Below are 26,605 nucleotides of genomic sequence, written 5' to 3'. Positions count from 1 at the left end.
GTTTCGATTGTTCCAGCAATTAATCTTGTGATCATTGGTCCAAGTTTGTGAATGTTGGGATGGGGTTTGCAAATCCCAAAGGTATGGTTCCCTCATTAGTCACTTGTTTGATTGAATAGCGTACTATGACTATATCAGAGGAGTATTCAAGGTTTCTACAGTATCACTCGTCTCAACAAGCATCTTATCACATTGCGTCATTTGCCCAGAAAGGTACTTTTATAGTTTGTATGTCATCCAGATCCAGTATCCTTCCTACTAGTCTTTGGGTTATCAATTTTGCTACCACTAACCATATAACAGGTGCAACCAACTTCTTTTCTTATCTCCAGTATCCTTAAAATCTACCTCAAGTTACCCTTGTTGATGGGTCTACTATTGCTCCTATAGGGATAGGAACAGTAAATCCCACTCCTTCTATCTCTCTTTCTTCTACTTTGTACATTCCTAAATCTCCTTTCAATCTCATGTCAGTTAATAAGCTTACAAAGTTACTAAATTGTTCTGTCACATTCTTTCCTAATTGTGTAGTTATTCAGGATCTGAAGACGAGAAAGGCAACTAGCACAAGACGTGCTCGTGGACTTACCTACTTTGAGTCACATTCTCCACCCATTGCCTGCACAGTCACAGCTATACCACTTCAAATTCATTGTTGCCTTGGTCATCCGTCCTTGGATAAATTGAAACAGCTAGTTCCTACATTGAGTTTTGTGTCTAATCTTGAGTGTGAGTCTTGTCGATTAAGTAAGCATCATCGTGTTCCCTTTGCTTCTAGGGTCAACAAACGGGTGGTTAGTCCTTTCATGCTAGTCCATTCCTATATTTGGGGTCCTAGTCATGACACATCAATGTTGGGGTTTCGGTACTTTGTTACATTCGTTGATGACTACTCTAGGAAGACTTGGTTATATTTAATGAAAGATCGTTCCGAGTCGTTCAATATCTTTTGTGCCTTCTTTTCCCAAATAAAGACTCAATTTTCCATGCCAGTTAGGATACTTTGTAGTGATAATGCTAAGGAGTACTTCAGAATCAGTACCCAATTCAGTACTAATATGACTCACTCTAGTATGATCCATCAATCCTCTTATGCCCACACTCCACAACAAAATGGAGTTGCAGGGCGGAAAAATAAACATGTTCTTGAAGTCACTCGTACCCTATTGTGTCAAATGAATGCCCACAAAGTTTTTTGGAGTGATGCTATGCTCACAACTTGCTCCTTCATCAATAAAATGTCATCCTCTATCCTTGGGACGTAAAATCCAATATTCAATTATCTTCCCAAAGGCTCCTTTGTTCTCCCTTCCTCCTCTTATATTCAGCTTTGTGTCCTTTGTCCATCAACTAACTCCAAGAATGGATAAGTTGGATCCCTGAACTATAAAATGTATTCTTCTGGGTTATTCCTATACTCAAAAGAAATATCAATGTTATAGTCCCACTTTACATTGATTCTTTGTCTCTGCTGATGTCACCTTTTTTGAGTCTACACCATACCACTCTAATTCCTTAAGTTCTATTGACCTCAATGAGTCCCTTCCTCTACCTTGCCTTCCAGACCCAAACCTATTATCTATGCTTAGTGTTCCTACACCTTCATTCAATTTGAGTCCTTCTCGTCGCTTGGACCATACCAATTTGCAGGTATACACACGGCGACTCAAGGAGGAAGTGCCTAGTCTAGCTTCTACTGCTATGCTTCTAGTTAACACGTCAAATGATCTTATTTCCCATGATGTTGATTCTCATATAGCTAATCGAAAAGGTAAACGCACTTGTACCCAACATCCAATCTCTAATTTTGTTTGTTATGATTTCTTATCACCCTTTTATTACTATTTTGTTAGTACTCTGTCTTCTGTTGCTCTTGCAAAATCTCTTTCTAAACCCCTATCCTACTCTAGGTGGAGGACAGCAATGGTCGAAGAGAAGCATGTACTACATGATAATGAAACTTGGGGTTTGGCACCTCCTTCTCCTTATAAGTCTATGGTTGGTTGTTGTTGGGTGCACAATGTGAAAGTCAATCCTGATGATTTTGTGACTCATTTGAAGACCCACCTTGTTGTAAATGGATATACTCAAGTGTTTGGTTTGGATTATTTAGACACATTCTCTCCGGTCGCTAAATTTGCCTCAATACATTTGTTCATTTCTTTAGCCACCACTTGTCATTGGCTTCTACATCAATTAGATGTGAAAAATGTTTTCCTACATGGTGATCTTCATAAGGAGATATATATGGAGCAACCACCTGGATTTGCTGCTCAAGGGGAATCAAGCTCAGTATGCTGACTTGAGAAATCATTGTATAGATTAAAACAATCTCCAAGGGCATGGTTTGGCTGTTTTAGTGTTGTAGTACTTGAGTTTGGCCTTCATCGGTGTGCAATAAATCACTCTTTTTTTAATCTCCATACTCCATCTAGCGGGATTTTGCTTATTGTGTATATGGATGACATTGCGATCACTAGTGATGATGATCGAGGCATCCACGACCAAAAGAAACTATGTTGTCACAAAGAAAGTATGTTCTTAATCTTTTAGATGAGACAAGGTTGTTGAGATTCAAACCTATTGATACACCCATGGATCCCAATGGTAAGTTGGTGCTAGATATGGGTGATTTGTTGGCTAATCCAAGTTGGTAACAGAGATTTGTTGGGAGTCGGGACGTTGAATCATATCATAGTCGCCCAACCATATATATCATTCGCAACAAGTGTTGTGAATCAGTTTCTCGATTCCCCGAGAATAAGTCACTAGGATGCAATAATTCACATTTTGAGATATCTTAGGGATAGATCTCTTATATCAAGATCGAGGTCACACTCATATTCAAGGATATACAAATGCAGATTGGACGGGGTCACCTTCCAACCGAAGATCCACAATCAGGTATTGTATCTTTGTCGGTGGTAATTTGATGTCTTCGAAAAGTAAGAAACAAACTATGGTGGCCAAAATGAGTGTTGGGTCAGAGTATAGGGCTCTGGCGCACACTACATGTGAACTTGTTTGGTTGAAGAACATGTTGAAAGAACTAGGTTTTCCACATTTTTAGCCTATGAAGTTGATGTGTTGCTTATTCATATTGCCTCCAACCCGGTCTTCCATGAGCGGACAAGTCACATTGAAGTTGATTGCCACTTTATTCAAGAGAAACTTATACAAAAGCTCATTACAACATTCATGTGAAGTCTGAGTTTCAGCTTGCTGATTTATTTACTAAAGCCTTGGGAGGTGCACATGTGAAATTAATTTGCAACAAGCTAGGAGCATATGATATATGCTCCAGCTTGAGGGGGAGTGTTATGGTTATTTAGTCATTTAGCATTATTATTATGTGTTATAGCTTATCTCATTTCGTTTAGAAAATGCTAAGCTATGCCACCACTCAGACAGAGTTTTATTAGTAACAAGTGTGAGTTAGTAAGGGTATTATGATCATTCCTGTTGTACTTGACATATATTATAAATAAAGGGAGAGACCTAACATTGAGCTTAGGTCTTCCATTTTATCCAATTATTCAACATTATCAAAAAAAATAATAACACCAACAGTCTATTTTGATGTAGTCGGTCCCCGTTAATACCGCTTTTGCTTGAATGACTAGGATAATTATTCCCATGAACATTTTTCTATACGAAGTACAAAGATTCAGAATGGCAGAACTTGTTATTGATGGAACAAACTAAATCACATGGAAGGTTGAAAAAATGGATGAAGATACAATTGCATTAGCATCATGATTATTTAAAGTTGTTTATGATTGACCTATGTACATATTATGCACTCCACATTTCATCCCTAAGCTGCCACCAAATGCACCTGCCCACCCAAAGTTCAAAATATAAAATTTCTTACTACCATAATGCATAACATCCTAAAACAAAAACTCTTCCAATTGAGACATTGACATCACAAATTTGTTTTTCCTTAAGATAAAAGTTGTGAATAACAATTGTTTTGATAGATACATTAATAGAGTAAATAGAAATGTTACCTTTCCCAGAATTAGAGGAATTAAAAGAGTGACAACAAGACTTTTAAACAGTTGCTTAGTTGGAACAGATACACCAACTCCATCGGCTATAAACTTTGAGATGGAAAATGGGACCTGGAAAGTGAGGTTACTATAAGAATATGCTTCTAGAATTTATAAAAATAAAAAGAATTATAAAAATAAAGTGAGGTAAAGATTGCTTCTGCAAAGAAAACAAACTTGAAGAATACATTTCACATTGAAAAGATATTGATGCATATTGAAGCGCATGTCTAGGGTGCATGTGCACATGTGTTTTCGAAATAAAGAGCAGAGAAAACACATTTCTGATGCCTACACATGATTCTATCATTCCTCAAAACATAATTCATCATGATGTGAAGCATGTGCAGGTAAAACACGCAGTTCATCAATGAGAAGTTTATTGAAAACAGACAATATGGATAATTCTCTTTTTGTGAAGACCAGATAATAGACAGCAAAAGATCTTGCTAAAGCAACTGATAGGCTGTTATGTCTCCATCTTTATATGTCATAAGTGAGCATGTCTGATATGCATACACAAATCTCACAGCGAGTTTTTAGAGGTAAATAATCATGCCTAGTGGGTGTATTTTTGTTTTTACATTAGGTCCTTCACAAGTATAAATTTTCTTTAATAGGTGTAAAAATATTAAGGTCAGAAAGGTACCCCATACCCCACAGAGTAGCCCAGCGGTTAGGGGGAGCCATCAACACAAATGTCAAATGTTTGATCTGTAACAAGATTATACCTGTATTTAAGCGGACACCCTAGAAGAGGACTGCTGCGCTAATTATCTCAAAGGTATCTATTCAATTTATGGCTGGAAGGCCTGGAACCCTATGCTGTATTAAGGTGAGGGGTGGTTGCAAGCAGCCTCTCTTCCTTTTCTCTCTCCTCTTCCTCCTCCTCCTCCTCTTCTTCAATTTTCATATATTCTCTCCCTATTCTTAAAAAATTATCAAACAATCCATAAAAGTTACTTGTATATATTTCAAGGCCATCACTCCCGCATCCACACCACATGCTTTTTTAACCAATAGAATTCATTGACCATATTTTTGCAGGTGTACAATGTCCTTCCAAAACTTTATGCCCCCTTCCCCATCTTAAACCCCAGTCCCTCACAAAAGTGCAAGGCCACCAACCCCCACCCCCAATGAGGGCCACAAACCTTCCTTCTCCACTAATCCCTCAATACACATCCCTACTTTAGAAATATATTCATCTATTTTCGTGAAGTGAAAATCTTGCTAGATTATGCAACAAAAACAAATATCGCCCACAAACCAAAAAATTGGTATTAACAAATATTCTTCATGAGAATAGTAAAACTATAAAAGGAATCAACCCTGCAGAGAATCAGGGCCACAGTGCAGATGAACATCTGAACACGAAAGCAATCAACTCCAAGAAGAAAAAGGCCCGCACCTAAAATATGAGGTATGTAGGTAACTACTAGCACAATTTCAAAGAATGTGAAATTAAAGAAACTGGTGTCTGGAGTTTGAAAAAACTATATAAAACCCAAAATGAAAAAAACAAAAGTAACTCATTCCTGGTGCTATCTAGATCTAATTTTGCTTAAAAAAAAACGAATGAATAAAAAGAGAGGAAAAAAGTGAAAGTGAGCCTCATATCCAGGCTTCTCATTAAAAATTCCATCTATCAGAGAGAATTTTTATACCCTTTTTTCTTTTTTCCCCTTTAATACAATTGCAAAATCGGAGTACCTAGATAATGCATCAGCGTGGGTAGTTAATTGTATTATCGTTTTTTATTTATGGAGTTCTCGTTAGATTTAGATCTTCAAATTTTAAGATGTTTTTATAAAGCAAATCTATATTTTAATTTATTTACATTTCTAAAAGTAGTTTTCCAATATTTTTTTTTCAAGCATTGTAAGCATGTAAATGGATTCCAATGTACTGGTTTTATTCAGGTCAATTTTGAACTATTTTGTGATTGGCATTGGTTCTGCATCAAGTCGTGTCAGAGCAGACTCTTTGTTTGACACAGTTCACAATTTTAACTCAAATCAAAGCAGATGTCGTGTTTGACATGGTTGTCCACAAGTTTTTACCTGAACTCACAAGGTTCACAATTCAAAATGTCTTTACACTGCTTCTGTCTCCACCACCGCCGTTGATCTCAGCACTGCCGTTACCCAAACTAGCCCCCACTCTCAACTACCCCACCCTTTGCCCACCACTTTTTTTTTTGGGGGGGGGGGGGGGGGGTCATGCAATCCAACTACCTTCAAGTTCCAGTCTACCCTAGCCACCCCAGCCCACATCCCATCTAAACACAAAAACGCCACCTCAGTCAAAAGACCTTTGAAGCAATCAAAGTCCTCCATCATTAAGTAGCCATAATCAACACCATCGACTTCAATTTATGGATGATGTCCTTGTTGCAAGATTCACTGAAGCTTCTCCATCACCATCAAGCCATGACAACGGCGAGGAAACTTCCTCCATCTGCCAACAGCAGTTCTAGCATCAAAAAAGTGAACAACAGCAAGTCCTCATTGTGCCAATTGCTGCTGTCATCCCTAAACCCTGGAGAAATCATAGTGATGCATGTCCTCCTCGATCTGAGTGGCAACTTCTGCTGCATCCTCAACTGTAGGGCGATGACATGCAGCAAGTTTGGAGGCAATAGCTGGCATTAACCATTTTCTGTACAATGCTATCATAACATTCTGATGTAGGACAAGAAGCAAGACCTTGGGAAGATCCAAGTTGGAGACTACTTAAGAAGAATTGGATTGATAATTGTTGGGTTAGGTTAGTAGTTTATTATTTGTGTTTAGTATTAATTAGTATAGGATTATGTGTATTTGGGGGTTTTTTGTAATATTTGTGTAAAATAGGGTCATGTTTGTAATGTAATGTAGTTTTAGGGGGTTTTATGTAATTTCATGTGAAGAGGCTGTCTTATATATAGTATGTGAAAGCCATGTTGTAGGCAGTTGTTGATGAATTTGAATTGAATTGAACATGAGTTACCCCCATGGTATCTCCTCTCTCCTCCCTTCCCCTTCCTCCCTCTCTTCTAATTTCTCCATGGCTGCAGAACCTTGATGCTGCCCCTGCATCGTGTCCTCCTTCCATTCTATGTTGGCACAAGTAGCCAAATGATAGGATCTCTAGCATACTCCATAACTGTATTTTCTTCTAGCTTCAAATTAAAGAGCTGGAGATGAACACGCTGCTGATAATTGGGAGGCACAAGTTGCACCTGCATGGCTTGCTTCATCATCAAATTCATCAGGAGAACCATCACCAATAAAATCTGAGACTTCTAGTTTAATTCCCTTAAATGATTATTTCAACCTTCACACAACTCAAAAGCATGAGGGTCAGCACCATCTTGTTTGGTAGGAAATTCCATGGGCCTTTTACCTAAGGCTGCAACTTCAGATGTTAATCTACTCAAAGCATCAATAACAGTCTCTAAAGCATGTTCCATATTTTGTGCCCTACCGGATAACAACTCCACCTTTGCAAACAATTCAACATTAGTCACCATGATGCAATTATATGAAGCAAATCACAAACTTCACTTTCAATTAATAAGAACAATATTCAAGTTACCTTTAATTTGGAGTATCACGCAGAAATGAAACAAATTCACTAGCAAATTCACAAATGCTGCAATAAAACAAACCTGATTTTTTATGCTGGCAGCAACAATTTCTAGGTTTTGTGCCAAAATTATAGTGCTTGCTGGCAATATGTTGTGCCCACAACAAAATATCTCCTTTCAGGTTAAAATATCATGGAGAAAATCCAAAATCTTGTGGCTGAAGCAATTTTTCGCGAGACTGGAAATTGCAGAAAACTGTGGAAGTTTCCCACCCTACACGTGCCACCAGTGAGGCACCTCCAGCAATAAAACTTTGGTTGAGGGGAGATCAGGGGATGAGGTGTTTATTGGTGGTGGTGGTGTGATGAGAAAAACACAGGAGATAAGGGTTTTCAAAGTGCGGACGGCTGGAGAAATTTTGGCCAGCACGTGGGGTTCCTCCAGGGGTCAGACAGTGATGAAATTTTGAGGGTTTCAGGGGCTTCTGCTTTTGGTGATGTGGGTAGTGTTGCAGGATGGTCACTGGAAAGTGGTGTTCGAGAATTGGGGACACGACCGGAATTTCTGAAAAGTTCAGAAACTGCAGAACTACTTTTCGTTTTTTTTTTTTTTAACTGAAATTCAGAGAGAGAGAGAGAGAGAGAGAGAATTAAGAAACTGAAGGAGAGAAGAAGAAGATGGGAGGTTGGAGGAGTTGTTGGTCAGAAACTGCCAAGAGACAGCCATAGAATTCAGAAATGAGGAGAAGAGAAATAGCGAAGAAGCAAGAGGGCAGAAGGCTGCTGGGCAGCAAAGGATTAGGAACAGAACAGGAAATCCGAACAGAGAGAAGAGGAGAAGAAATCAGAAATAGAGAAAAATGAGAGAATTAGGAGAGAAAATTAGAAGAAGAGAAGAAGAGAGGGAGAGAAGAACAGGGCAGAAGAGAAGAGAGGAGGGAATGATGGGGGGATTGGAATGGAAGAATGGAGATCAAAGTTGGGCTCTGATACCAAATGATGCAGGGGCGGCATCAAGGTTCTGCAGCCCTGGGAGAGATCAGAAGAAATAGAAGAGAGGAAGGAAAGTGAAGGGAGGAAAGAGGAGATAACAAGGGGGAACTCATGTTCAATTAACAATTCAAATTCATCAACTGCTGCCTACATCACGGCTTTCACACACTATTTATAAGAAAGCCTCTAAACACTTGAAATTGCATACATACCCCAAAAACCTCTAAACACATGAAATCACACACATACCCCTAAAACTACATTACATTACAAACAACTCCTAGAATACACAATTACTGCAAACAAGCCCCCAACATAATAATCCTTATACAAGCAAACTACACACACATACTCAAACAACTAAATAACTAAGCACATTTAGGTTTCAGACCCAATAAACCATTCACCCTTTTCTTTGACATAGGCCTCCTAATTGGGTCGAAATGATCCATCCAAATAGCCACTTCTCATCCTACATCACATAGTCATCGTCCAACTGTTGGCCACTGCTGGTCCTCAGGGCCTTCATCACTATAGTCAAAGCCCCAGGTTCATTAATCCCAGTTGAACCCAGCAATTCTGAGAGAGGCAACTGCATAAGGATTAAGGAGACGTAGTAATCCTAACCCATCATTCGACTCAAATATTAAAGTAGACATCTGAACCATTCCAGAACAGCAGAATGGAGATCTGAGCTGTACTTATCTGAACCGTTAAGAAAACCAAAATAAAAAATAAATAAATAAGTAAATAAATAGATAATTAATATGAAAATGGTGACAAGGACCAATTTGATCTGGTTGCCCACAAAGTAGCCCAAAGGAACAAGCTGAAAAGTAGATCCATGAATTTTAACTTCTCAACTCTCAGGTTGTCACTTTCCAAAATCAAATTGTCTCCAAGTTCAATCAGAAGTTTGAGCTCGTGAGTCCACGACTTCCACTATCTTTAAGTCTTGATCCAGATAGAAAACATATGGGACTTGTAGAACTTGATGTTCCTTCTAAGAGCTCAAAAAATACTACCCATACCCATAATAATATATACCTCCTCAGTTGCAAGCCTCTCGCAAGCTGAATTATGGAATCAGGGTCACCTTTGCCCAAGTTGACAAGAGAGGGAGATCCAGAGATTGGTTCAATCAAACAAAAAAAATATCTTCATCTATTGAGGAGTCCAACTGGAATAAAAAATTGATTAGGCATTCATTTGTCTCAGAGGCCTCACATGTACCTAGTGGCAGAGTATTGTTCTCCAACACTCAGAGGCAAGCTCCAATCACTCGGTAGAATTTAATGAGGCTTTATTCATATGATGGAAGGAAAATGCATCATGGTCAATTATGAACAAGACGCATAATTTAGGTTGTATGCATTGATTCAACGTGACAAATTGGTAGCTCAATGCTTTGATGATAATGAACAAAAACATATCATTTGGTACATTAGGGGACTTCACTATAGTTTATGCACTGAGTTGCCATCTTACCAATTTAACTCAGTTGATCAATCTACTGCCTTAGCTTGGACCAGCCAAGAAAAAGAGAAAATTAAAAAAGAAAGGGCAGCCGGGTGCACAAAGCCCCTGCACATACGGGACATGGGGAAGGGACCGACCATGATGGGTCTTTAGTATGCAGCCTTACCTTGCAAGGCTGTTTTCACACTTCCAACTTGTGACCTCCAAGTCAAACAGCGACAACTCTACCATTGCGCCAAGGCTCCCCTTCCCAAGAAAAGGAGCAAATATTGTAAGGATATTTGTAAGAAAACATCAGGTCCATTTAAGCCACCCTCATGTCCCCTCCAAGCCCCCCCTGATTCAATGCAAGAAGAACTCTATCCAATTGATTGTTATAATTGTGGGCAAACAGACACTCTTATCATAGTTACCCTATGAATAGTCATGTCATTGTAGTGGAGACCACTGAAGATCAAGAAGACAAACCTAAAAATGGAGAGAGCTCCACTAATGATCGAATTGTGAATGCACTTGAGTATTCTAGGGATGAAGATGAAGAGGGTAATGTTAACAAGCATGCACGTCCACCTTAACTAAAGGTCTAGTTCTTTTTTCAACTAGAGGAACTAGAGGCAGTCATCATGGGAAATTAATGGCAATTCCGTTTTTATGTTTTTTTTATTAGGATCATATCTTTAAAAATTTTGGATATTTTTATTTATAAAATTAGCATTTTAGTTAACTTGGATTTCTAAAAGTAGTTTTCTTATTTTGCAAGCATTGAAAGCCTATGAAAGTCCTCCAGCATACTAGTTTCATTCGAAACTGAATTACAACTATTTTTATTTATTGGAGTTGGACATTGGTGTTGGACATTGGTCCTGCATCACTAACTTAGAACTAACAAGGCGGAACTGTCACACCTTATGAAGGACCCTGTGGCGTTAATTATAGCACACTAGCTTAACTAGTTAGAAAGCATACTGTGATTTAACCACATGAACAAATTCACAACCATCCAACTCAAAGTAAGTGGAAGCAATAAACAATCATAAACGCAAATGAGTCACATAATAAACTGTAAACACAAGGCAATATATTAGTGACGCCTTCATAGGCAACGTGTGTTTAGCAAGGGAGGTATGTAGGCTAAACATGTTTACAAAAACTAGTGAGTTTTACAATAATTGATGAACACTCACCCTCTCCTAAAGAGCTTTCTATGCCATTCTCACTCTATCAAAAGGAAACATTAAAGTGGCTATAGAATCATACTCACTATTTCATCTAGGCATTATCCCACTCAAGAATTAAACCTACACTATTTACACTATGGTTACCCAGCCCATGTACACAAGACAAGCGGTCAAAAACAATACCCTGAACAAGCATGGCTAGTGACATTCTCACCCATGCAGTTGATATCCTCGTAGACTTTGATGCTAAGTGCCCTCCAACCTTGCCCACGAATAGTACCATATCTTATGATGATATCTAGCAGAATTTTTCATCTTTGAGGCCCTTCCTATAGACTAGATACTCATATAATTCCTTCCTTGATGATGCGAACTCCATGTTTACAAGGATATTTTCACTTCCTGTCTATTGAGCTGCGATGTCTTCAATGGTGCTCTGGTTAACTGACCTTCAATGTTAGTAATGAATGGCTTAAGGCAAACACAGGATGCACCTTCATCCAATCTAAATCATCAACTTGTATGAAGCCTTGTCAACTTTGGCCAAGATAAGGACTGACCCTTCATATTGCGAAGTAATCTTCTATCTCAACCTCATAATGACTTGATACATTATAATGGAGCTTAACAAGCACCAAGTGACCCACGTCAGAGTGCAACAGTCTTCTCCCTTAATCCGCTTGCTTCATCCATTTCGAAGCTTACTCCAGGTAGGATTCGACAATCTCCATGTTTAGTCTCCATTCTTTGGTAAAGATGTATGGTCTTGGACTCTTTTCTTTGTACCACGGTTGCTTGCCTATTACAAAAAGGACTTTTTTCAGTTGTTGAGCCCTTTTGGGTGTTAAAACAAAATTGAGCCACGTCGAGTAGCCACACCCAATTCTTATTGTTGACAGTGATGAAATAACAAAAGTACTCCTCTAGTAGCTCATTGAAATTCTTTGTCTATCCATATGTCTGCAGATCATAGCTCGAAATAGTGTCAAGATATGAACCTAAGATTCTGAAAAAAAATTTCAAGAAATTTCCTGTGAAGTTTGTATCTTGGTCACTAACAATCAAGGTCTAAAATTTCGATTTCGACTCAAATTTCGAAGCTTTAAAAGTACAGAAATTTCGATTTCGATGTCGATTTCAATTTCGATTTAAAAAAATAATGGAAATTAGTAGTAAAGCATGAAATTCTTCATGAAACTTTAGAAATGATTAAATGACATAATTATGTAAGTTTGTGGACTAATATATTACAAGTTAAACACATCTATGTTGTGTATGAGGTGGAAAAGTTGTAATAAAGTATGTGTAACAAAGATATTTGTAAAATAATGTACATTAAATATATTCATTTAATACAAATGAAATTCATAAATCTTTTAAATATTATTTATTATACAATTAATAATAATTTAGACATGAATGGTTAAATAAAATGCTGCTACAAGTTTATTTTTTCATATAATTTCAAAAGCACTCGTAATAATACTTTGCTTCGATAAAAATAAATAAAATCATTTAAGGGAGAAATTTCATTTCACTCCTAAATCTCTCATTTGAATCCCAAGGAAATTTCATTACATAGTTAAAATTTCGATAAGTTTCGCTAAAATATCAAGATTTCAATAAATTTCGGATGATTCGTTGAGATTTCAACAGAAATTATGCAAGATGGAAATCAACTGCCATTTCGATTTCGAGGGTGACAGAAATGAGAAATTTGGACAGAAATTTCAACAATTTCATGGAAATTTAAGACCATGCTGACAATGTCTTAGGGAACACCTCAATATGGTCTTGTTGGTACTTAAGAGGCTCCAACAAGTCAACAACCCTACAATCTTCTTCTAGCAGGTGAGACAAGTTCAAGTATACTAAGTGAACTCAACCATCTTATCACGCATGTGGGACTAGTAGTACCTCTACTTCAATAATGCCAAATTCTGATGTCATCCTAGACTGACCACAGTGTCATACAATGCACACAACATTATCTTCCTCATATTATCAGCTCAATGCACAAAAAGCCAATTGCCAAGTATCAATACTCAACAACAATCCATCCTCTAACCAAAACTAGCATGTTTTGCCCTCTTCCACCGACTTCATGAGGTTTCAAACAATTGGATCTTTGACAAGGTTCTCCTTAATAAGATCCTGCATCGGCATCAAGTGTGTTACCAGTCATAAGGCCACAAGTTCAATCTTTATGCTCAGTGCATGTGCCACTTGATTCATTTGTCCAATCTTCTGCTCAAAATAAAAAACAAACTCCTCTAATTACTCTCAACAATAGGCCCACCTAAGGGATGACTTAGGTTGTGGAAGAAATGACTACAGTTGAGTTATCTATTTTCATCATGAACTTAGACCCAAATAGGTAATGCCACCACATGCATAGACAATGAATCATCACTAGCATCTCCTTCTATTAAATTGTGTACTTCTGTTCAGCTTCACTAAGCATAGTGCTCTCATATGTAACGAGATGCCCATCTTGTAACAACTCCACCAAAGGCATAATCCAATGCATTTGTCTCTACCTCGAAGTATTTTATAATATCCAAAAGAGCCAATACCAGATCCCACATCATGGCTTTCTTCGAGTTGGCAAAGGCTCCCTAGCACACCTTCGTGCAATTCCACTTATGACCTTTCTTCAACAGTTCTATCAACGAGGCAGTCCTCCGCAAATACCCCTCTGCAAACTTGCAAAGCAATTGACAAGCCCTTAACTATCAATGTGAATATCTTCCAATCTTGAATAGCTCTCACCTTCTCCACATTCATCTAGAGACGACTTTGTTCAACCATATGACAAAGGAATTTGATACTCTCTAAGGGAAAGAGCACTTCTCCTTCTTCTCATAAAGGTTTTATGTCTTTGTTATGCTCTTTATGTTCCTCCTGAGTGGAACAATTGATAACAATGTCATCCAAGTATATCACAATAAACTTGTTAAGGTAATCACAAAACACATGATTCATGAGCATAAAGAAAGACGTCGGTGCATTTGTTAACCCAAAGGGCTTCACCGGAAATTTGTACGCCCCTTATGTGTTATGCAACTAGTCTTGGCATGACTTAGCTGATCAATGGAATGGGATACTTCTTGTGCTACTTGCACACAATCACTTTGTTAAGCCACTTGATAGTCCACACACATCCATGCTCCCATAATCTTTCCTATGAAACAACATCAATGCTCCAAATATTGCTTTGAAAATATGTATATAACCAGCTCCCAATAACTTTTCTACCTCAACTCTGCTAACTCTGGAGGTGCCATCTAGTGTGGCCCTTTAGCAAGAGCCTTCACCCTTGGTAACAACTCAATCTCACACTCGACACCTATTACGAAGGCAACCATCACCAACAAGACAAGATATGCCCACTCACCTCTTCTCAATCCCTTCTCAAGTTGCATGATTGAGAGGAACTTCTCGTTGTCCCCTCTCTTTGCAACAGCTCGCACATGCAAAAGTGATCTCCCATCAAACCAAAGGAACCAGTAAACAACATTAATTCCACCTTAGTCTCCCTTAAGAATTCCACTCCAAGTATCACTTGGAAATCATCCGTCAAAATGGTTATAAAATTCTCATATCCTACCCACTGTTCAAGCTTCACAGTCACTTGCTTTGCTACTCCCAGGGTAAGTTGAGTTATTGAGTCAACCACTTTCATGTGCCTTGAATCATTCTCCGAGTTTCAGTTGACTTTTGCTCCCCCCCCCCCCCCCCAGGTGAGAGAGTTATAGGTAGCCTCGATATCCACCCTAGCATAACCACAAATATTCATCCTTTAGCTTGCCTAACCTTCGGTTATTTCGCCTGCCTCTCCAATGCGTTGAATAACCACATTGCAGCCATCCTCAGGGTTTCCTCCTCATCCTAATCTTGTCCTTTTATCGCCTTTGCAAAAGCATACAAGGCATTGAATGATGACTTGTGAGGACAAATAACAACTCTATAAGAGCCTCAACATAAGGAACACGCCAACTTACCCTTATCATTAGAAGTCGGATCCCCCACTTTTGGGTTTGGCCCTCTTGAAAGACTCTCCGTTCTTCCTTGGACATGGTGGAAATCTCTCTAGCATAGTCAATCAAGCATTCGACAGCAGCTGTGCAATAGGCAACTCAAACTCTTTGTCAATGAAGCCCAACCCTTGCCCAAGGTTTCAATCCTTCGAGGAAATAGAACAACTTGTCTTTCTCTAACATCTTTTGGATACGTAACATCAAAGTAAAAAAAAATATTGCATGCTGAAACATACTCCCCTACAATACCAATGTGAATCTCGTAGTTTGTGCCAAACACTATACTCAACATTTTGAAGAAAGAATTAGGCCTTGAACTCTCTCTTCAAGTCTACCCAACTATCAATTGCACACTATCCATTCTAAATCTTATCGTACTTGGTACACTACCATAGCTTAGTTGCACCATCAAGTATGTTAGAATACCACTTTACCTAAAAGCTTAAGCTGTTAGGTTGTGGGCCAACAATGTATATCAAGCCTTTAACAAAGTACATAGTCGACATGGATAATTTCGCTCCTCCCAATCAGCCCTCACCACACAAAAGTATTGCTCCATGTCAAATAAGAAGTTCCCCAATTCCTTAGCATCATGGGCACCCCCACGCACTCTAGGTTTTGGCACCCTAGCTCTTCCATATTCTACTCTTTTAGAACTAGAATTCTCGATAGAACAAACCACCAGGGTCATTTGGCAATAAGCTCACCCATTTTGATTTGTAGCACTTCTATACAACAACAACAGTAAGCCTTAAGTCCCACTAGGTGGGGTCAACTACATGAATCCTTTTCTGCCAATTCACCCGATCCAAGGTATTTTCCTCTATTAGATTAAGGACTATTATCTCTCCCCACTATCTCATTCGAAGTAATTTTAGGCCTACTCCTACCCCTTTTCTTCTAACAATTCTTCAATAGAATCCTATTATTGTTTTTGGGATCCCTCCAATACACCAACATGGTCCACAAGTTGGGTCACCTCCACAGTCACATTGTTGGCTATCTCAGTTCCAGCATATCAATTCTCTCAATATTAGAGCATGATATGGTTCTCCCACCAATGCTTCAGACAATCCCACAATCCGAAGACATTTTAATCACAAAGCATTTAATCAACCTTTGATCCCGTCACGCCAACCACTTAAATCTTGATAGAACAAGAAACTGGTTATTGTTCCTTTATTTTATCTGGTACTTTAGTTTATTTTTTATATTTTTTATTCCGTAAAGTGATGATTTTATATTCATTGAAAATGAAAGAAATTATTAAATTCAATCAATTCAATATATATTCAATATAAATATATAATAATAGTATATATAATATAAATATAAATAAATAAATAAAAATAACCTGTGCTCGAGAGATAGCTGCCCATACACTGATAAGGGATGTATGGATTCTCGAGAAGAGAGGAGCCATGGTGATCCCCCCCGGACCGCCCGAATGATAGTCTGGCAATAAGCTGTAGAGAAACAGAATCCATTTATGCCTAGTAGGCAATGTGTGTTTAGCGATGGAAACAAGTAAGCTAAACACGTTCACAAAAGATAGTGAGTTTAACAATGATTGATGAACACTTACCCTCCCCTAAAGAGCTTTCTATGCTATTCTCACTGTCATTAAGAAACATCAATGTGACCGAGGAGTTATACCCACTATTTTCACTAAGGCATTATCATTCTTAATGAACAAAACCTACATTGGTACTTACATGATGGTTATCCATCTCATGTACAAGACAAGTGGTCACAAGCATAATGCCTAGAACAAGCTTGGCTTGTGACACAAAGAAACATCAAATTATATATCGTGACTGAAAAGACACCATTATCGCATTGTAATGCAGCCTGCATAAAAAGGATATTATGCTATAGAGAATTTTTAAACTACATAAGGCATCAAACTCAGGACTGTCTCAAAAAGCTTGAAAGGTATGTAACCTCATGCCTACAACTGCCTTACCACGGAGGTAAAGCATCCAATAGTTTGGTATGATTCTATGGTTCAACTGTCAAGCTTAAATGATTAAAGTTGTAAATGCACAACTAGATATTAATAGAATAATAATGATGCAACTCTTGTAACATACAATTAGAATTCCTAGCAGATTAGATATTACTGTCATTGCAAGAGCAAGAGCAGAATTTCCACCAGCAAGCTGCAATGAAGCATTACAAGCCATTAGTTGAACTCAAAACCTAATATCTATTAGAATGCAGTGAATGGGCGAAAAGAAAATAGTTAACACACCTGAGTCAGTGCAACTCCACTTGATAACGTAGTTGGCATGCAGCTAAATATAGCCAGTCCTACAAGAACCAGGAAACTCTTAAACAGTTCAGAAATGAAGAAATTATTGGACCATGTTATGGACCCATATCCAGTTTGTAGCAACCAAAAATAAGCACATTGTCTTCAAAGATGAAAGAACTGGAAAAATACTTTATTGTATGCAGTACGAAAGCAATTGCCCCAGTAGCACATTAATATATTCCAAAGAGAGGAAAAAGTACCACTCATTACTTTCTCATGTCGTAGGATAACAAAATGTCCTACCTTACCGATCCAAAAATGCAGTAAGCACAGCCACATAGAATGTAATAGATGTTTCATGGATTAAGCAAGAAGAATGATACAAGGCCAGAGAACACAGCTCATTATTCTACTATTACATTTAGTAAATAATTAGAATATCACGCCTCTGCATGGTACTTTATGCCATACATTTAGCTCGTATGTTGCTTTTCCCTCATTTTTGATTGCACAAATTTTATTTCACTACTTGCCACGTCAAACAAGATATGTGAGCCCTAAAAGATGACAGCTATTGTTTTCAAGCTTTACCATAAATGATTTGAAAGAAAGCTTATCACGATGCTCATAAAAAAAAATTAGGTAACTTTTTAATGAATTTTTATGAAAGGGGATGCTGGAAAATGATGACATCAGCCAGCTGCTAACAAAATTGCACCAAAAAATTTGAAAATTTGGTATTTTTATATAAAGAAGAAAATTCATTTATGGAGAAAAGAGATATAAAGGGTGGACAAGATATCCATCTAAAATAAAAATAAAAAAAAGATGAAAATATTTAAAAATAAAAAATAAAAAGGAAGCAACATCAAACTGACAGTGCTTGCCAATATGACAGAAAATATGAAAAGCAAGTACCCTTGAGACAACTGGTAGAGAGAGCCTACAAAATAACAAAGAAACCATTTTTGTCCCAAAGAAATAAAAAAAGTCAAAGAATGCTGTGCATTCCTTTCCCACCAAATGTTCCGAAAAACAACGAAAAGAGCATACTTCCACAAACTGTTGCCATGCTTATGGCTTCTAGAAAGAAGCAAGCTAAATTTAGCGATCGTTTGGAACCACTTAGAGAAAAGTACTTATCTAAAAAGTACATCTGAAAAGTACTTATCTGAAAATAGTCTAAGATTACTTATTATAAGTACTTTTTAAGATAAGTACATGCTTCAAAAAAATTATTTTTTTAGACAATATTTATTTTCCTAAAATAAAGTAGTTTGGAAAAATACTTTTTGAAATATGTACTTATTTAAGAGTAAAACCAACACTATTTATTGACATACGTACTTATTAATAATACTTTAAGAAAATACCTAGTTTTAAGACATTCCAAACAGAGTTTTAGATAGCCTCTATGGAGCTCAGACATATACCACTCCATCCAAATAAACCAAACAATCTGTTTCACAAATTGCTAGCAGCCAGACAGTGCAAGAAAAAGTGGGAGTGAGTCTCAGTACTATCAAGACATATAATACAAACATTTTGGATAAAGCCTTATAAGGCTGTGCACTGTGCAACAGATTGTTGGTGTTAAACTTCATTAAGGATTAGTAACTAAATAAATGACTGGGAATAGGAAGTCCAAAATTCCAATACCTAAGAAATAGAGAGAAATTATTCAAATTGAGATGTACAACAATATATTTTTCAACCTTATTGAACTAAGAAAATTTGTGGTTATTCTTTGAACGCAATTTCTAGAATTCACTGCTTGGAATTTTGGTAGTTAGAATGCTTTCTATTCTCTCATCCATGCAAAGAACTATATCCTATATTCTTAAATTATTCTCTCTTACATGCAAAGAACTATATCCTATATTATTAAATTACTTCCAAAACTCAATGTTGATAGAATTGCTATTCTGTCACAAAGAAAATCACAAGCCTCAAATAATTCTAAACAAGCATGGAACTGAGATTACAGAGAAGGAGAGGAAACAAACAATGGCAATTACAGCAACTGAGGTAGGAACAATTATCAGCATGACCAAAATCAAACCAATCAACCTCACAAGACAAACATCTATTATGAATCACTAATTTTCTGATCTTCTAGTCAGATATAGTCAATGACTACCCGACCAAGAACTTACATTGACAACGAAAATGACCAAACTTAAAGAAACAGGTTATTTGCAAAATATCCTAGCTGGAATGGGATTACCATCAACTAGCTATGGATCTAACACAAGCCTTGATTAAGAAACCTCCAGGCCCAAAAAGTAACCAAACAAGCAATCCTCAATAGCTGAACTTCTTTTACCATATAAATGAAGCATTTTCAATGGATGTTGTGTTTTGCTTTCTCATTTCAAGAACCTCAAATATTTTTTATCCTTTAATTTGAGACTAAAAATGAGGCTTTTGGTGTCATTTTTGAACCTTCATGCTCAAAAGCTCCATAACTTTGTAACAAGTCAGCAATTGACAATTTTCTATACAATTAAAAACATGATTTTCCCCCTCAACTGATGCTGAAAGAAAGATCAACTTCAATTAAAACATGCATGTGGCAATTTGATGGGAATTTGTCGTACCAGTAACAAATTCCTGAGGTTGAATCTTAAATTGCAAAAATAACCTGGAAAAAAAGGGAGTAAATAATAGAATAGATCCCTGCATTGCCAAGAAGGAAAAAGCATCAGTGGATGACCAGCACTAGAGAGCTACAAATTGTAAATGTTCAAGAATGATGCTAACAAACAAGTCAAACAACTAACAAATACTAACAATGAGGGTGCATCTGCAGCTGGGTTGCAGCTGAGACTGAGGAAAGAGATATGGAAAGGCATTCCAAGAAACACGCAGAGGAAAAAAGCCTTCACCTTGATCCCCCTCACCATTTTTTTGGGTCACGTGGAGGCAGAGGAACAAAAGAGCCTTTGAAGGAACATCTACATCTCTTGCAACTCTTAAAATAGATGGCTTAGTTCCCTTGATAGCTGGTTTCATGGATTATACTTTGGATAGTGGCACAGTTCATAATTTTTTGGATACTCTGTAAAATGGTGATACCTTTTCTTTTCCTTCTGTTTTTCTGGTTCTAGCAATCACCTTTTATTTGTGAACCAGATTATAAACCCCTAACCAACCCTATAGTCAACACAGAAAAATATTTAAAATAACAGAATAAACTGCGGCCAGCATCATAAGATGTATGCATCAAAGAGGGGGCAAAATGTTATCCATAGATCATAACTGATGGATCTCATAAATGGTAACTAGAAATCTAGTATCAGCGAAAAAATCTGAATCAAAGATCACAACTCCCTACCACCATACCACTCCCACCCCTAACCCAAGCAAAAAAAGGGAGAGAGTGGGGGGGGGGGGGGGAGGTATGAAAAGACAAATAATAGGGATGACTAGGAAGGAAAACTGAGGAGAATGAACCTACAATATGCAGAATGGTACATAAGAAATTTGAGGTCATACTAGCCCAAAAATCCCTACAGGCCACGCTTCAGCTGCTGCACCAATTTCTCCACCACGCAACATCAAACCTAGAGCATAGGAGAAAATAGGTTGGCATCACAAAATAGCATTACAGAAAAAACAATGGAACAATTCAAATTTTCACCTGAGATAAGAAATATCCCGAAAGTGCTAAATTTTGATAGATAGAATCTGTCAGCAAGACAACCAAGATTAGGATTTGCGAGTCCTAACGCTACGCCACTAACAAGAGCTGCAAACAAGAGTATTTAAAAACAATTCTAGTCAATTATCAATGATGATACATTAACTATAAAAAAAGTAATCAAATTACAGTCTCTGAAGCAGAGTTCTCAAGGTGAAAAGCAAACTGAGTTTATTAAAATACTTGGAAAATTATTCTCATACTCAGACCAACAAAACTTCATCCCAGTCACTCTACTCAACCAATCAAATCCAATTCTGAATTGTCAAGGGCCAAGGCTATTACGCCTTAGGCAGAACTCAACGTAGATCACGGGAGGATTTACCACGGGGACGGTGGGGTCAACTGTCTCCCACTAAAATTTGAAAATAAATTTGGGGTGTTGTACAAATTTTTTAATTTTTTTTAAAAATATCTTTAGTCCCCCCCCCCCTTGAATTTTTATTTTTTTTTTATAATAAAAGAAGAATTTCATTAATTGAATAAGAATATACAGCCAGGAAAATAAGACATCTCCTTAATGTGGTCTGGAAAAGCCAGATAAAAACACAAAGAAACAACCTGAAAACTAAAAAACAAGAGAGAGAAACCAACATGAACTAACACTCCAGTACATAACGCCAGTCCCGCTGAACGCCCCCCCCCCCCCCCCCTCTCTTAAAATTCCACTGCCCCAAACACCAAAGAGATGCCAAATAATGCATCTTTTCTCAAACCAGCAAATGAGATGACTTCTTCCCTAGAAAAATATGCACATTAAGCTCCATCCACAGCCCCCAAAAGACTGCAAAAAAAGCATATTTCCAGAGCACTCCCCTCTCCTTTTTCCTGCCAAAACCAGCAAAAGAAACAGCCAGAAAGTCCTCCACTACCACTGAACTCACCCAACATTTGCCTAAGATGCTAAATAGCTTATTCCATACCCTCCAAGCATAATCACAATGAATGAACAAATGCGATGCAGATTCTGAACAACTAAAACAAAGAACACAGATATCTGGAGATATAGCCTTCAAAGATCTCCTAACCTGCATCAAGTTATTGGTATTAATTCTATCAAGCGCAACCAACCAAATAAAAGCTTTGATTTTAGAGGGACTTTGGCCTCCCAAATGGAACTATAAAGAGGAAAAGGTAAATTAGACCTATTCAGAATGGCCTTCCAAATGATCTATAGAGAAGCAAAGGTAAATTAAACCTATTCAGAAAATCACAAAAAGATTTGCAGGAGTAAACCCTCAAAGGATCCGAAGGCCAAGACCAACTATCCTCCTCCAAAGAAAAACGACAATTATTAAACAAGACTAGCAAAGAGGATAGCTCTACCATCTCCCCATCATTTAACAATCTGCGAAAGTGGAAATCCCAAGAAGGCAAAGACCACATGAATCAACAACAAAAGAAGAAATGGAATCATCCTGTCCTGCCTGAGCTCAAGCAAAAAAACATATGGAAAAGGGGTGGACAAAACTGCATTCTCCAACCAAGGATCTTTCCAAAAATGGATATTACTACCTTTAACCACTAGGATTTTAAAATGGGGAATGAAGAGGAGATAACTCTGAGAAATAGCTTTCCATGGACTCTCCAAAGAATATCCATATCTCAAATTAGTATCCCACCCATTCTCATTTAATCCATACTTACTTTTAACAACTAAATGCCACATTGAAGAATTCTCTAGTGAAAACCACCAAAGCCATTTAGCCAAAAGAGTTGTGTATTTGGACACTAAATTTCCAATACCCAAACCACCCTCCTATTTAGACCTATCCACCACTCCCCAACTAACCTAATGATCTCTAAAACCCCCTAACCCCGACCACAGGAGACATCATTATACTCTCAATCTTACTAGCAACCCCCACCTGAATCTTAAAAATAGAAAGAAAATATAATGGGATACTAAATGTAATGGGATACTAGAAAGACAAGCCTGGAGTAGCATTATTCAGCCACCGAGAGAAAAAGAGCACCTTTCCACCCATTCAGTCTCTTAGAAACCCTTTCCACAAGAAGATCCCAAAACCTAGCAGATCTAGGGTTACCCCCCAAAGGAACCCCAAGATAGGACAGCAGTCAATGCAAAACACTACAACCCACCTCCGCAGATAACTCCCTAACACTCTCGGAAAGCAAATTGATAGTCATAATACCACTCTCCCCTGTATTAATCTTAAGTCCAAGAATCTTCTCGAAAATGTGGAGGAGACCCAAAATATTCATAAAGGACGGTCTATGATGCTCTAAAAAGAAGATAATATCATCAGCTAACTAAACGTGCAAACTAAAGGTGCAACACCCTGACCCCCTCTCTCCTCACCTCCAAAACTTTCACTAAACCTCTAACCACTACCCTATCCACCATCCTCTCAAAATATCAGCCGCTAATGCAAACTAAAAAAGGGAAAGAGGGTAACCTTGCCTAATCCCTCTTATGGCCTTAAACCAAGACTTTAGACTCACCATTCACTAAAACCGATTAACTCACATCCCCCTTGAATTTTGATCTTTCTATAGACTTCTTTAAGTACTTGCATACCTTCTTCAAACTTTGTTTCCATTGATTTTATTGTCTTTATTGCTAACTTTCAGACTAACAATGTTATCTCTTAGCTCTCAATTCCTAGATTAATTAAAAGAAATCCTTATCAACACTTTCTGATAGATATAATTAATAATTATCAACTATCATATGGGTGAGTGTGTGTTAATGTTTCGTTTCCTATGCGCCTTTATATTTTTTATTTTGCCCTCACACTATCCAACAACATTATGCTTAATTCCCATTGGGTGGAGCTTTCACCATGCACATGTTAGCAATTAATTCACATTTAAACTTTCATTGCACAGCCATTGTTTTTTTTTGGATATCTAAAGAAACATGCTGTGAGAGAGAGAGAGAGAGAGAGAGAGAACTATAATTTGAGGGAGGACAAGAAGTCCTCAAAAGAAAAACAAAATAAGACAAGAATTAAAAATAAAAAATAAAAAATAAAAAGCCTAACACAATTTAATCCAAAAAAATTCCTTCTTAACATAATGAACATATCGATTTATCTAACTTATGTTGCTTTTTTGTTGCCTTATTCTTAACATGATATATTGCCTATTCATCATTACTAATTGATTCATGCTTAATATAGTAAAATGAATAGCATATTTTCAGGATAACACATAAATTTATTATCAATTCATTAATTTCTTATCTTAATGTTGATTAGATCTATGAGTTATCTTGGCACATATTATTTAATTAGGCTGATGAAGCTGTATATTAGAAAAATCTCACTAATTCACTTAAAAATGCCATGCTTACTATAATTAATAAGTAACGATAAACATTAATCGAGCCTTTAAGTTAGGTGGTGTCAGCTACAGGAATCCTCTTCTGCCATTCTGTATGTTCAAGGGCAATATCCTCTAACAAATGGAGGATCTTGGTCCAAGTTATTGTAGGTCTACCCTCTCCCTCATATTGCCATAAACATTAACCAACTCACTCCTCCTCACTGGTGTGTTATTTGGCCTATGCTGCAACATCCAACCATTTACTTTTTTTGGATATGTTGTTCCCTAGTTGCTCAACATTTATGATCCATATAACATAGCTAGTCTAATAGCCGTCCTACAGAACTTTCCTTTTAATTTTAAAAGTATTCTATAATCACACAACACACCCAAATCACTTCTTTCATTTTACCAAAGCAGCTCTAACTTTATATATTATTACATCTTCAATTTCTCCTTCAGCTTGCACAATTTATCTAAGGTATTGAAATCTATATTATAATTTCTTGACCATCAAGTCTAATATTTTCTCCAATATTGTTCCCAAAATGACTAAATTTTCATTTCATATATTCTGTCTTATTTCTATTTATCATCAAGATTCCAAAGCTTCTCTCCATAATTTAACTTAGATTCTACTCCCCTTCCAGTTTCATCAATCAAGACAATCATCACCTACAAACAACATATGCATTGGAACCTCATTTTGGATATCCCTAGCAAGTCCATCCCTAAACTAATGCAAAAATATAAGGACTCAAAAACAAACCCTTTATGTACGTATATAATTAGAAATTCCCTAGACTCTCCACCTGTAGTCCTAACATCAGCCATTACTGCAGCATACATATACTTAATGACATCTATATAAGAAGCAAAACAGCTTCAAGGAATCATGGCCAAGAGAGAATTTGGTAGAGATAGAGAGAAGGAAGAAGAAATGTAGAGGAAGGAGATACATTGGGGGAAAACGCACGTTAAACTTCACAATTCAAATTCATAAAAAATTAAGTCTTACATGGCCTTCACATCCTACTTATAAAAAAGTCTAAATCACATGAAATTACACATAAACCCCTAAAAATACATAAAATTATAATAGAACCACTAAAGCACACATCTATCACAAATGAAACCCCAAATACACATAATCCCACTTACTAATCAAACTAAACACACACAATAAACTAATTAACTGAACACAACAATCCCTTGATCCAATTCTTCTGAATTTGTCTCCAACAAAGGTCAACTCATGGTCTACTTTCTTGTTCTACATCAATTCTCCCCAAATGGGAAAATTCCGGCCTCAAATTTTGAAATGTTGGAAGATCAAAACTAAGAAGTAACGAACTTGGACTCTCTGTGCAAATGATGCAAGAAATCTTGTTCCTTTGGTAGCACCAAAGAAAAAAAAAAGAGTAGGGTTGAGATTGACATCAATGAACACTTTGGGAATGACAAACTCAGCAATAGGAATGTTTTGTAGACACATGCATTTCCTTGCTTGCAGTGTCTTCAATTTGACTAACTTCGACGTGGCCAATATTGTAAAATCCTTGTCTTTTCTTGGTTCATTGGTAAGGCAGGCTTCAAAAATAATCTTCTTATCATTATAGTGAGACGTCTCTGTTCTCATGTGACTGAATCACACCCAAATCATCCAACCAAGAAGATCCAAGGAGCACATGGCCAATATTCATGGGTATGATATTACACCAAATATCATCATAGTAGTCACCCTTTTGGATAGGGAATGAACATCTTTCACAAACATGTAAAGTAGTGTTATTAGTCTTTGGGCAGGGTTCTAGATGAAGCTTCATACGAGTGACACCATTTCTAGAAACCATATTCACAGTACATCTTCCATCAATGACAACTATATAAATATTTTCTCCACACTTGAGAAATTTGTGAAAAGGCCTGACATCGTGCTCAAAGTATGACAAAAGTTATTCCTTTGACCCATAATTTATCCCCATTATGCAGTATTTTTTGTTTATTGTGCAATCTGTCTGGCCAAAGTCAAACCACAT

General features: G+C 37.2%; 1 protein-coding gene across 1 annotated transcript in view; it reads right to left on the bottom strand.

Moving 5' to 3' along the window:
* The window catches only part of LOC131165972 (probable sodium/metabolite cotransporter BASS4, chloroplastic), a 52,540-nt gene that overhangs the window by 14,163 nt on the left and 11,772 nt on the right, over positions 1 to 26,605 (bottom strand). Inside the window, exons 3-8 of the mRNA XM_058124164.1 lie at positions 21,216 to 21,323; positions 21,071 to 21,138; positions 20,173 to 20,251; positions 17,570 to 17,628; positions 17,409 to 17,477; positions 4,014 to 4,127 (exon numbers count right to left, since the gene is read on the bottom strand). Coding sequence (XP_057980147.1) covers positions 4,014 to 4,127; positions 17,409 to 17,477; positions 17,570 to 17,628; positions 20,173 to 20,251; positions 21,071 to 21,138; positions 21,216 to 21,323 — 497 coding nt within the window. The remainder of the gene's footprint in view (positions 1 to 4,013; positions 4,128 to 17,408; positions 17,478 to 17,569; positions 17,629 to 20,172; positions 20,252 to 21,070; positions 21,139 to 21,215; positions 21,324 to 26,605) is intronic.

The sequence above is a fragment of the Malania oleifera genome, chromosome 10 (assembly GCF_029873635.1).
Source record: "Malania oleifera isolate guangnan ecotype guangnan chromosome 10, ASM2987363v1, whole genome shotgun sequence".
In the NCBI taxonomy this organism is placed as follows: domain Eukaryota; kingdom Viridiplantae; phylum Streptophyta; class Magnoliopsida; order Santalales; family Ximeniaceae; genus Malania; species Malania oleifera.
Note: the sequence above shows the minus strand (reverse complement) of the source record. Positions and strands in the feature narration are given on the sequence as shown.